Source organism: Ornithodoros turicata, chromosome 1, assembly GCF_037126465.1.
Source record: "Ornithodoros turicata isolate Travis chromosome 1, ASM3712646v1, whole genome shotgun sequence".
In the NCBI taxonomy this organism is placed as follows: Eukaryota; Metazoa; Arthropoda; class Arachnida; order Ixodida; family Argasidae; genus Ornithodoros; species Ornithodoros turicata.
The window spans coordinates 134876769-134890949 of record NC_088201.1 but is presented as its reverse complement, the minus strand read 5'-3'; the positions used below and the strand labels follow the sequence as shown (position 1 = coordinate 134890949).

Sequence of the window (14181 nt, the reverse complement as noted above, 5' to 3'; positions counted from 1 at the left end):
AGGTTTACTGTGACTTGCAGTAAACCACTTTCAGGACCCTGAAGATAGAGCCTGAAGTTTTCGGGTTTGACCCAATTCTTTCTCGAATTTGCACCCAAACTTCAGTCTTGCCAGCTTTGAGTTAAACCCGGTAAATATTGTAGTCGAGCGATTTTTGGACTCCGATTATTCGGACTCGTTCAAAACTTCAGACTCCCACGGGGAACGGTGGCCTTCGCCACAGGATTAATACATTTTGCGACTGTTTTTCTGGACAGATCGTAGTTTGAATGCTTGATTTTGACCCAAAATGCTTGCGGAGGTATCTGGTAGAACAACCTTCTCGCTTTCGCTTGTTTCCTGCTGCGAGCTGCGGAGGCACTGCGCATGACTATCACTTCCTGTTATTGTTTAATAAAGCTGTGATTCGATTGCGATAGTGCGACATGACGACATGCCGAAGTACATGGCTCTCACAATGACATGAAAGGTAGCCACCATTGATGCTCAGAAGGATGGAACGTGTTCAAGAACGTGCCCGGCATATCAAAACAGTAGAACCTCGTTAATTTGAAACTGCTCAATTCGAACCTCCGGACAATTCAAACCCTCGTCCCGGTCCCATCCGAGCCATATGTGTCTCCATAGAGAGAAACTCTCGGCTATTTGAAGGGACAAGCACACACTCCGGATAATTCAAATCAGCAGAGCCAGCGCGACGGACGATAACTGGCAACGGCGCCCCATATCTCCGTGGTTGTTGGACATCCATGCTTCTATGGGCTTCCATGTGGTACACGTGACCTTTTTCCCATTTTGTGGTGTTCGAGGACGTTCGGGCCTATTTACAGTATCAAGAAGCGTACGATAACACTTGTGTTTCTCCCTCCTGTTGAGGTCATGAAGGGTGGAGGTCCGTTCAAGCAACATTACAGTAATCCCTCGTTGCAATGAAGTCGCCTTATTCGAATTATCGCTTTAATCGAAGTTCCCCTGTGTCCCGTATAAAACGCGTGCAGTTTTAACCGGATTATTCGAAGCATACTGTCACCGGAGCCGGCCCGTATGGCCGCAGCTCCCACACGAACTTAGTCCTGGACTCGCGGAGCGGGGGAGAGTGGAGACGCTGGGCAGCGTTCTCTGCAACCGTTCTTTCGCTCGTAGAAAAGAGACGAAAGTTTCACATCCTCTCCGCATGGAAAGGGTAGCACGCACGTTCCACTTCGCTCGATCGGCGTCTTTCTCCCCGCACAGTTCCTGCGTTTTCCAATGGCTCCAGCGAAGATCCTACGGAAGTGTATTACGCTCGAGGAAAAAGTCACGCTAATTAGAGAAGTCGAAAAGGCTAATATGCCTTTCGAGGAAGGAGATAGCGACAGCTAAGATCACAAATTGTGTCGCGCACGCCGTATCTTCCAGGGGTCATGTGCACGATGAACAAGAGCACGTCCCAGACAGAGGACTGCGACGATCTCTAGAGGAGAGTTGCTGATCTCATCGGACAGGAGGCGGACGATGACTTCTCTTCTTTTGCACTTAAAGATGTGGACGTCCCCGTCGTCTGTCTTACCACGGATATTGTGGACACTGTGATAGGACACCAACGCGAAAGTGACGATAGTTTGTATGATGAGCCCCGGGAAGTTCCAACGACGGCTAAGACACGGGATATGCTCTGTTTGATCCCAAAAAAAATTTAGTGCGGCGGTGGTGACGCCGACCTCCTGCAGTTAGTGCACGGACTGGAGCAGGCCCTCCTGGCGCCCAATAAGGCCGCGCGTCAGACACAGCTCACCGCTTTTTTTTTTAATGAAATAAAAGTGCTACCATGCTGATAACTTCCCAAGGTATGTGTCTCTTGGGATACCGTTGTTTGCGCACAGTTGAGGCACCACTGGCAACATTTTTAGCCGTTCCCGCATTTATCGCAATACCGCTTATAACAAATTTTTTTCCGGTCCCGACGACTTTGTTATAACGAGGGATTACTGTACTTGCTTTTGTGACTTCACGACGGTCAACATCGTTCAGCAATCTGTTCGCTGTCATCATTTATTTTGCTGACTGGCACTATAGTGTCATCTTTCAAAGTTACGTCTGCATAGACAACGGCGTGTAGACATCTGGGCCTTTGACTGACACGGCCATCATCAACGCTGTGTGCTTTAGCTGAACTGAACTGGAGGACAGTGCGGAGTGTAGCGACGAACATTCGGACAATCCAAGCCATGAGCCACTGCCTTTACCAAGGTCTGATGCAGCATTGGTGCTGAATATGCAGAGCCTCAAGTTTTCGGGGAATCCTTCTTTTCTGAATTCGGCAGGTAAAAATTGGGCAAATAGACACGCATTCCAAATTCATGGGAATTCGTGTAGAAAAACTTCCAGCATCCTATATTCGTGAGGAGATTGGGCTTGGTTACTCAAACTTACAGTGCTGATTGGTGCAAGAGCTGATGCAACTTCATTTACTGCCTAATAAGTTAGTGTGCATTCTTACAGATGTCTCAGTGACGGCAATTTAACGAGTAAAAATCGTGTTTCATCCTAAAAAGGCAACCTTCAATTCAGGGTGCAAATTCAGGGAAGAATCGGGTTGAACCCTAAAACTGCAGGCTATATGAGTATGACGGTGCACAATTCTGTGCACCGTGGATGAAAATGTGGATGAAAAAGTGGATGCTGCAGTCTTGTGCACAAACTGCAAGCGATGCTAACAGAGTCTCACTCCAGGAAGCGGCTGCAAGCGCAAATTACTGACTACTACTTTCAACACTAACTTGCTTCATAATTGCTGCAAATATTTTTTTCTAAACGCATGCAGGTCCTGTATTTACTTCAAAGTCGTAACGGCCGTGACGCTCAGGCTGTTTTCTACTGCGTAACACCGGTTAGGCCTTGGGAACGTAACACTGTGCCAGAGTTTGGCAGCAGTAACGATTTGAATTACGCCAAGACCATTTCAGTGCATCTCTACAAACTTGCACATGCTCCCCGCACCCAAGCACCCTTCCAGAAGAGTGTCTCTTGTAAGATTGAAATCTGCTCTATTCGAACAAACATCCTGGTCGCCTCGAGTTTGAGTTAACCAGAGTCTACTACTAATGTCTTGCAGGAAGTTGGGGCAAAGATCTAAGAAGATCCCTGGAGCTGATAACTGTGAAGAACATTTCAAGTGCTTTGAAGAGCGCTGTGGACTGGAACACAATGAGAAAGCTTGGTGACGCAATTGCTACCTCTGAACACAAAGTGGTACAGTTGACTATGCTGAGGGTGACAAACCGTCGCATGTGCTGGCGTTTTCAGAAGTGCTAGTTTTCATTAATGTTATGCCCAACTTTGTGGTAGTAAGCAGCTCCGAAAGGTCCTGAGGTGCTCCACCTTGAAAAAATGGTTACTTTTGATACCGGTTGCTATGCGTGGCAGAAGTGATTTTCTGCTACCATAGCACTCTTGCACCCTTCTACCTGTTCAATAAAGGTATCATTTTGGAAAACTTGTATGGGCTTCTTTAATTCAGAAACCTGCTTAATTCAAATTTTTTGCTGTCCATGTGGCTTCAAGTTAGCGAGGTTTTGCTGCATTGCATAGCTACTGGAGTTTGTAACTGCAGTGCCTTCCATAAATTCTTCTGACATTCAAAAACTCTGGATTAAATCTGCAGGTCTATTCAATTGAACTTTGCAGTGGATCACATGAGACAAACTTGTCATCGTACCTTCCATGCGTTTCGGCAGTGGTAGCTGCCTTGTGATCTTGGGTGCACGAAGTTCTTCGAGAAATGGTGCCACGAAGCCTGTTGTTGAATACTGTAGCAGTGCATTCAGGAGCCAATAGCAGTCTGAGGAGTAAACGTTTAAATTAGGATACATTTATTGGGTTAAGTGTTTAGGTTACGGCAATGATATTTATTTATAAATACAGTTGGACCTCTCAATAACGAACATCGATTTAACAAAATCCTCTGTTTTACGAAGAATTTCCGTCGCTCATACACGCCCCCATAGACGCCAACATATTTTTGCGCTTGCGTTAAAGGGACGGTCTCGTACACCCTGGCCTATCCACAAAGCGTACCATTCGATTCCTCATATCTGAAAACGTAATACTGTGAATTCGCTCGTCCAGAATCGCCACGGTTATTAAATAAAAGAAATAAGTTGATAAGAACAGCGCCAGCACATTGCGATTTCTGTTGGCAACAGCGATATCCGCTACGATGGCAGACCGCTTATTGGATGAACAAATCGTCTGCTCTCGCGCCTTCTTGCAGCTGTGAGAGCAGACGACTTCCAAAAGGTGCTCGAGGATCACGGCGACGGCAATAAACTTGCTGTATGTAGTCTGGTCAAACGAAAGACGCGTATTGTAAAATGTGGCCGAACAACAATGTCAATACGTCTCGCATCTTCATTTCGAGCGGCAGTTTACGTGGATGACTCCACCTAATAAAGGCAGTTGACGCTTATTTACTAACTTGTCTCGTATCGTTCGGTATTTTGAGCACTTCTAGTTCGTCTTACCTGCGAAAAGAATATTCCGTACGGAAGTGGTGGAAACGTAACCCGGGTGTATAACAACTCTTTTGTCGACGACAATGTGACGAAAGTGGATATAGAAAAGCACCTGTTGGGAGTCACACACTCGAAACATCTTCAACAAAAGGTCTGATTGTCACACGCGCGTGCGTGTACTCCGCACGTTTCGTTCACGATGCATATGAGGTAAAGAGACGTTCTGCGGGCACGATATGTATGGGACGGCGCCGGACGCAGCTCGAACTAAAAGATGTCGGCCGTCACGCAGTCAACTGTTAGCGGCAACGGTGTCCAAAGAACTGGATACGCGCAGTATTGAAATGTAGGTATTACTTTGTTGATAATAGCCAAAAGTGATGTGTACAGAAATTGTCGGCACCGCACGCAACGGCAGTCCCGCGTACCTCGGAAGGAAGTGCTTGATCCAATAGGCTACATCAGTTTGTTTTGCATATAGCCTCTCTACGGTATTATCCCTACCGGAGCAGTATATCGCCAAACTATGCTCAATAATGTTGTCTTGTGCCCCTTCAGTAGCTGACACTAACTGATGAGAGTGGCACTCCTTCCTGTGCCAGAATCAACACCTATTAATGGGTCACAAATATAACAACTCCAATTCGCAGGTTTCACAGCTCTATTTAATTTTTCCCTGCACATTGCTGATGTGAGAAAAGTATTGCATAATATAAATATGTAAGTTATATCCACAAATCAGTGTTGTGATTATATGATGTTCAAGCAACAAAAGACAAGACAACCTTGTTGACAGGACAGGACGACAGGTTGCTCAGAGCTTGCTGCTTGAACATCATTATGACTACCCGATACCAGCAACCCAATTTTAACACAATTGGTCAGTCCTGTGGACGTACATTACAATAAGGGACAATAAAAGATGACTACATAAACACTCAACTTCCGCAAACTTTATATTCAACGTGCTGGACATGTTAGTCTGCAACCCCTGATATCGAATCAAAATGTGAGCCAGTATGGGCAACAACAAGCCAGACGACATGTAAACATGTTGCAAACCGCTGTTCCATCTTCCAAATTTGACATAGATGTCTAGGTATTTTTGATATTTTTGAAAGTTTTTAAACATTTCCAAATCTTTTATATTCAACATGCTGGACATCTTAGTGTGCAACCCCTGACACAATCAAAATCTGAGCCAGTATGGGCTCACGAACACACCGGTGTAACATGAGCAACAATAAGCCAGACGACATGTAAACATGTTGCAAACCGCTGTTCCATCTTCCAAATTTGACATAGATGTCTAGGTATTTTTGATATTTTTGAAAGTTTTTAAACATTTCCAAATCTTTTATATTCAACGTGCTGGACATCTTAGTGTGCAACCCCTGACACAATCAAAATCTGAGCCAGTATGGGCTCACGAACACACCGGTGTAACATGAGCAACAATAAGCCAGACGACATGTAAACATCTTGCAAACCGCTGTTCCATCTTACAAATTTGTCATGTACGTCCAGGTATTTTTGATATTTTTGAAAGTTTTTAAACATTTCCAAATCTTTTATATTCAACGTGCTGGACATCTTAGTGTGCAACCCCTTACACAATCAAAATCTGAGCCAGTATGGGCTCACGAAGACACCAGTGTAACATGAGCAACAATAAGCCCGACGACATGTAAACATGTTGCAAACCGCTGTTCCATCTTACAAATTTGTGATGGACATCTAGGTATTTTTGATATTTTTGAAAGTTTTGAAACATTTCCAAATCTTTTATATTCAACGTGCTGGACATCTTAGTGTGCAACCCCTGATATCGAATCAAAATGTGAGCCAGTATGGGCTCATGAACACACCGGTGTAACATTAGCAAAAATAAGACTGACGACATGTCGACAAGTTGCAAACCGCTGTTCCATGTTACAAATTTGTCATGCACGTCTAGGTATTTTTCATATTTTTTAAACATTTACACATCTTTCATATTCAACGTGCTGGGCATCTTAGTGTGCAACCCCTGACACAATCAAAATCTGAGCCAGTATGGGCTCACGAACACACCGGTGTAACATGAGCAACAATAAGCCAGACGACATGTAAACATGTTGCAAACCGCTGTTCCATCTTACAAATTTGTCATGTACGTCCAGGTATTTTTGATATTTTTGAAAGTTTTTAAACATTTCCAAATCTTTTATATTCAACGTGCTGGACATCTTAGTGTGCAACCCTGACACAATCAAAATCTGAGCCAGTATGGGCTCACGAACACACCGGTGTAACATGAGCAACAATAAGCCAGACGACATGTAAACATGCTGCAAACCGCTGTTCCATCTTACAAATTTGTGATGGACATCTAGGTATTTTTGATGTTTTTGAAAGTTTTGAAACATTTCCAAATCTTTTATATTCAACGTGCTGGACATCTTAGTGTGCAACCCCTGATATCGAATCAAAATGTGAGCCAGTATGGGCTCATGAACACACCGGTGTAACATTAGCAAAAATAAGACTGACGACATGTCGACAAGTTGCAAACCGCTGTTCCATGTTACAAATTTGTCATCCACGTCTAGGTATTTTTCATATTTTTTAAACATTTACACATCTTTCATATTCAACGTGCTGGACATCTTAGTGTGCAACCCTGACACAATCAAAATCTGAGCCAGTATGGGCTCACGAACACACCGGTGTAACATGAGCAACAATAAGCCAGACGACATGTAAACATGTTGCAAATCGCTGTTCCATCTTACAAATTTGTCATGTACGTCCAGGTATTTTTGATATTTTTGAAAGTTTTTAAACATTTCCAAATCTTTTATATTCAACGTGCTGGACATCTTAGTGTGCAACCCCTGACGCAATCAAAATCTGAGCCATGGGCTCATGAACACACCGCCATAACATTAGCAAAAATACGGCTGATCCATCTTGCACATTCGTAATGCACGTCTAGGTATTTTTGATATGAAATACTATAATCATCCATGATGATAAGAGCTTATTCGATGCAGAAGCATGGTCTTTGATGCAGATATGTTGGATGGTCCTGAAAAGGGCTTTTTTTTTTCATAGGCCAGGGGTAATTGAAGACGTTGAAGTAGATCAGCTTATCCTTGATTTTGTCATTTGCTCCAGGTGTAATGACATGAATGGAAAGCCTTCACTTATAACGTTGACAACCTCCTGCCGCTTGCGGGAATGGATAGAGAGAGCAGCTTTCTTCAGCAGTCTATCCAAGTTCTGATACATACATGACCAAATCTGAAATTTTGCATAACGTACCATGAAACACACATTTTTATATGCAAATAAAAAGCTGCGCAACAAAAACAAACCTTACAACACCTTTCAGGAGAATACAACACCATGTGTACGTGACTGATCGAAACAGGTTCCGGATTGTGCGCACAACACACATGCTGGTATTGGCGAGCAGTGTCTACACACACACCTGCAATGTTTGGACAATTTAGAATGGTGTCACGATCAAGCGGAACATATATACGCAAAAAAGTGCGCTTTTATGGATGAGTCTTACCCGCGTCAATCGATTCCCGATCATCCACTACTTTCACTGGCTAACCACTTTGATGTTGCAAAGGGTCAGTAGCTAAAGGTTCATCGACGTCCCCGGTTCTTCAATCGATCGGCGCCGATGAGCTCATCTTCACCGCTTAGTGACAGGGACCCGTCACTATCGCTAAATTTGCTATCAGACAATCAGACATTACGACGTCGCGCGTGACAACTTTCAAGCGCAAAGCACAAACACCTCCGCCTGTATTGTGCATTGCGCTTCGGTCGCCCAATGGGTGAGCTGCCACCATAAATACCATAACCACGTCACATTTGACGTTGCATGAGAGGGAGTTGAATCCAGCTGCGACTTCCGTCGTCTGCTGTCACGGCATATTCCTTCAAATTTCTCGAAAACCACTTCGTTGTTCTGGTTGAAACTTCGCGACTGTATTTCTGTAGCACTCTTGAATATAATTTCAGCTAAGTTTCGGAATCGCCCGATCTGTACGAGACCGTCCCTTTAATGAAATACATTCGTTTGGTTGCCTCTATTTAATGAAGTCTCTGGGCAACGAAAGCCTTCTGGCACGTGTCTTTCCCCTTCACCACGAAGAAGAGGAGGAGGAGGAAAAACCTTCCCCTCTCTCCTATTTTGGGACACAAAAACGCGCATTGTTGTCTCTGTAATTTGGTTTTGTTAATGCTGATGACAGTAGGTTGCGGTTTTGTGCCATCTTTTAGTTGTTTTTGTTAGCGCTGCCAATGCCGATGGCAATAAGATGGGCATGACGCCAACGCCGGTCAAAGTTCCATCGGTGCAGACGTCTGTGTGATATGTATGTATGATATGTACTAGGGCTGTGCGAGTACTCGAAATTTCGAGTTCAAGTCGAGTCGATCTCATACTCGACTCGAACTCGACTCGACAAATGATGACTCGACAACTTTCGAGTACTCGATATCGTTTTGAGCTCGCGTTAGCCACATTAAAATCTATCACATGTAAGATATAACCTGTCACAATGATTCCACCGTTTGGAAACACGCATTGTGCGCAGCCGTGATTGCTGTCACAGTTCCGCCATCTTGTTTTCAGTATTAGCTTCGGCTAACCTCAACTTGGCTACAGACTGAGTAGTGGCTATGAATGGCAAACTGGCTTCAACTGGCTACTGCTGGCCATGGAGGCGGCGCGCGCGCGGAAGCGTATCCGACATGGGAGGAGCGCATTTCATAGTTTCGTTTCTTCGACGGGAGAGTCTGTTTCGGTTCTGCTAGCTCATAAAACTCGGAGACGTATGACAAGAGTGAAGAAAGTGCATCTGCACAAAACCGAAATGGGCTGGAAGCCTTGTGTAGGACTACTTTACGAAAATTTCCGGTACGAACGATTCCTTACCGCGCCCATAGAGAGTCGATCACCGGTGATTGACGTTTTATGAGCGGCGCTACTCGGTCCCTAAAGTAGATTCGGACAAGTGGTCACATTTGTTGGATACTATAAACTACAGAATGAGTTCAATTTTCACTGTTATCTTTTCTTTGTGGTAGCGGTTTATGAAGTTGGCCCTGCGTCAAGGAGGCAGTGTGGAGATGTTATCTTGGTTGCGGCGTGGCGCTCCCCCGACAGACCTCTTTCACAAATGTGCAATACTCCCATTTTAAGCATATTCTGATTCAATTTCGTTTATTACAACGCAAATAATGACTCTGAATGCGTTAGACAATCAGATTTTTGTCCTTCGTGTGTGGGCATATATAACTTGCACTATTGCTGTTCTTTGCTGTTCCAAAACTAACCGGGAGGAATGGAAGAGTGATGAAATAGCAATATGTGGTACAACAGGAAAGTTAAGCCTGAAACTAATGTTTTCAGCAGAAATTACGATGTTAATTTCTGTTTTACTCCTTCAATGAACTCTGTTACTCAGTTACACGGACAACGTGCAGTGTTCATGTTATTTTTCACAACTCATGAACTTCTTGATCCAGAGGGTTGATATTTTCAGATATTATTTCTGACAAAGGTTGCCACATTTTGTATATTTTAGAACTTGTAGATTGATATTTTTGTTCAAGATACAGGCGTATATTCATAAGGGTTTCTGCTGTTCGCACCAATCTTTTGGTGTCCCAAAATCAATTTTGGAAATACATGGATAGCTTGGTTTATGAAACTTACATAATTGATTTGGCTACATTTTCCCATATAGCAACATATTTTGAAGTGATACTGTCACCCACAAAAATATATTTGTAAAACCACCCACAAATGGCTAGTTTTGTGGCGGTAAGGACAGTGTTAAACCGCACGGTTGTAGAAAGACCAGTTTTCCTACCCATAACTTGTAAATGTTTTATGGTTGTAATATTCATTTAGCAATGTTGTCCTTAGGTGGCACACTTGTTCTATAAAGCTCTTATAATCTTCATTCATTTCTTTTTTTGTTGTCAACTGTACCACAAAAGAACATTTTTACGGGGAAGTTGGCCAAAAAGCGGCGCTAAAGCATCTTAAAATTTTCTACCTTCTTGCTTCTACACATTACCTATCATTTAATGGAACGCCATCTACTTGAACTCGACTCGATACTCGAAACAGTGATTTGGTATTACTCGAACTTGACTCGAACTCGAAAATTTTGCTACTCGCACAGCCCTAATATGTACCCATTTCTCACTCTTTTCGGTATTCGACGGTGGTGTAGTCTCATTCTTTTCGGAATTGTGCATCATGTGCGTCATGAGCACAAGTGAACCGAACAAGAAAGATCATTAGGTACACAAGCACGCAGAAGAACCAGGAGAAAGCAGTAGAGTAATTATGTAGCGTTACGACAGGAATAAAGGTTGATATTTTGTGCCCTTCACTGCTTGATATCTGTTTTATATGCTGCTTTATGACAAATTGCACTTTGCTGTACATGCGGAGCAGGTAGTGGTGGCAGCCATCTTTGTTTCACTTGGTGTGTTTCTTTTGACACATTTCTCTATTTAATGAAACAAAGAGCCAGCATTTACAAATTCGCTATATAGAGGTTCAACTGTACTTACTGATGCATTTGTTGCGTGGGTGGGACTGCTAAAATGTGTTTTGAAGTAATTTTTGGAGCAGCTTAGGAGCAAGAAAATTTACGTTTTTGAGCAACTTAGGTTCAGAACCTTGTCAAGGTCAGGAGAATGAGATTCAACTTGAGAAAGAGGCATCACAATAACTTTTATTACACATCTAAAAACCACTAGGTCAAGAAAAACCTTTGCAGTGAACTAATAAACTAAAAATTGCTAGATGATAGAGATAAGAAAAAAAGAGGAGTTGCCGAGCACGCAAAGTTGCTGTTGATGAGACAAATGTGATCTGATGCTACAAATGACCAAGAGTGACAAGTTCTCTACACACAAAGATTCTTCATAAAATAAAGGCGGCCAGTAGAGATAAACCAGGCAAGGAGTTACTGCACACAGAAATTTGTCTGTAGGGTCAAGTGACCAGATGCTTTAAGTGGCCAAGTGGACGAGTTCTTGCACACACAGAATTGTTTATGGTGTAAAATACCGATACTTCAGGCGATCATGGGTAGGGGATCTTCACAAAGCTGCTGAGAATTTGACTAGATGCTATCTGTGACCAAAAGGAGTTCGTCCACACAAATGTATCGATTAGAAAGTAGTTAAAAACTTAGTTTGAATATCACTGCTTTGTCTGCTCTGTCTTCTCATCATCGTTCCCACTGAATTTTGGAACAAAAATTTGAGGGTCTTTAACAACCTTTTGAGGTTAAGATGTCATGTTGTCTGGAATGTAAAACACAGTTTATGACCAGGGATTCAATATCTTGCAGAAATATTTATAAGCTAGAGGTATCACAGGAGAGAATACATGGGGACTGCACAATATCGGTTCACAGATGCAACTGACAACTACTGAATCTTAAAGATAGTATACAGACACAGTAGAGAAAGAAAAATGTATTAATAGAATAGACGGTGTCTCTCATTTCTTGCTGCAGATTCCTAGTGCAATAAAGGGTGCTAGCTCCTGTGGTTTGGAAGCTACGACAGTTCTGACTCCAGAGAAGCATAAGTTGCACAAGCAGCTCTTTGAGAACAAGCAAAAGATGCAAAATCAAGAGCTTCAAGGATCGTAAAAACAATTCCAGGTTTTACAGACCTTGAAAATGGCATTTTCTAATTCCAGGGTCTTCAAGGACCAGTGGGAACCATATCATACACACCTTCAGCTCCTCAAGCTCTCTGAGTTCACCACTCCAGGCTTGAGTCTCTCTTTGAGGGCAGCACATGGCCGCTTTCTGACTTGTGCAAGTCTTTGCATTTTACCACAGACCTTTTTAGTTCCCCCTCTTTTTACGCAAGAGCATTCTCTGAAAATTATCTTAACTTGTTCCGTCCTGCCGTACAAAACAGAACTATAAAGCAGAAAGCACCACTTTTATGAAATGTGAAATAAGTCTTCATCTGGAATAACAACAGATTTATACTTAGGGCCTGACTTTTTAGGGTTAAACGCGTATCCGCCCAATATTTACCCCCCGAACGAAATCTGTAAAATTCGGGTTTAACCCGAATTTACCCGAAAACATCCGGGTCGCGTGGCATGCTCATAAGCGTGCATTAAAATAAAGTCTGATAACATTGCTAAACATTAGCTCCATGTTAAGACAAATTTTTATTAAACAAAAAAAAAATCACCCGAATACACCCAAATTCCTGACGACAGAATATGCCGTAACGGGATTTAACTCGAACACACCCGAATTTTCAAATGAAAAATATCACCCGATATTTACCCCCCAAATTTGGCCAAAAATAAAACCCGAAAAAGTCAGGCCCTATTTATACTATGTATTCTCAAAGAGAGATAGATGGAAATCAAAAGCCATCCAATAAGGATGTCCTGTTTTATCCAAAAAGTGGAGGGCATCCAAAAGGACCACGTTCTTGGAGTACGTTCGAATTTGTTTACACCTTGTCAAGTACAAACGTAGAACATATATAGCTTCTCTGAGACAACTTACTTTTGCTTTTACTCATCCCGAACAGCGTTCTGACTAGTGAAATCGGCCATAAAATCAAGTCTGAGGTATGATGGATGGTTCAGCAAACTGCTAATCAAAGAGTCATGAGAAATGTAGCCCACAAAGGAACAATCTCCTTTAATGACACTGTATCACGTGACTGCTGATGGTGATTGACACACTCCTTCATTTTGGAAATACAGTTGAACCTCTCAATAACGAACGTCGATTTAACGAAATCCTCGGTTTAACGAAAAATTTCCGTTGCACGAACGCGTCCCCATAGACGTCAACGTATTTTTGCGCTCAAATTAAACGAAATACGTTCGTTTGGTCATCTCTATTTAACGAAGTCTCTGGGCTCTTCTGCTCGTGTCTTTCCCCCTTCATGAAGAAAAGGAGGAGAAACCGTTGTCTTTATGCAAGTTTTCGTTGGTTGCTTCGGTTGTCACATGCTGTAGGCACGAGCGCGCAGACATGTGCGTCGCTGCCGCCGGTTGCTCCACGTTGCGCTGAGGCGTTGCGCCGAGGCTGTTGTGTCGTCGCGCCGAGGCAGGCGCGAGGGTCTCTTCGCACCTGTTTTCTGACAAGAAAACACGCATTGCTGACATCTCGCGAAGTCTAATTTGCTTGTGTTGATGACGATGACAGTACGTTGAGGTTTTGTGCCTTTTCATCACTTGTTTTTGTTTGCGCCGCTGATGCTGACGGTGGTAAAATGGGCATGATGCCGCTGCCGTTCAAGGTTCCATCGGCGCAGACGTCTACGTGACATGTACCCATTTCTCGTTCTTTTCGATATTCAACGGTGGTGTACCGTTGTTCTTTCCGGACGTCATGAGTGCAAGTGAACTAACCAAGAAACTTCTATGCGCGAGCGCGCAGGAGAAAGCAGTCGAAGTCCATCTGGGGTTACGAAGGTTATGAACGCTCAGAGCGATATTGTGCACAAATTACACGTTACCTAGTGTTATGTAATGAATAAAGCTTGATATTTTGTGCCCTTCTTACCTCAGTACCTGTTTTATGACAGATGATGTTTTGCAGTACGCACGGCGCTGGTAGTGCGGCAGCCATCTTTGTTTCACTCGGAGTGTTCCATTTAACGA

General features: G+C 43.2%; 1 protein-coding gene across 5 annotated transcripts in view; it reads right to left on the bottom strand.

Annotated features, from left to right (window-relative positions):
• The window catches only part of LOC135378629 (membrane-bound transcription factor site-1 protease-like), a 156788-nt gene that overhangs the window by 21749 nt on the left and 120858 nt on the right, over positions 1–14181 (bottom strand). For all 5 annotated transcript variants that reach the window (XM_064611708.1, XM_064611707.1, XM_064611710.1 and 2 more), the window contains one exon: positions 3698–3820. In XM_064611708.1, coding sequence (XP_064467778.1) covers positions 3698–3820 — 123 coding nt within the window. The remainder of the gene's footprint in view (positions 1–3697; positions 3821–14181) is intronic.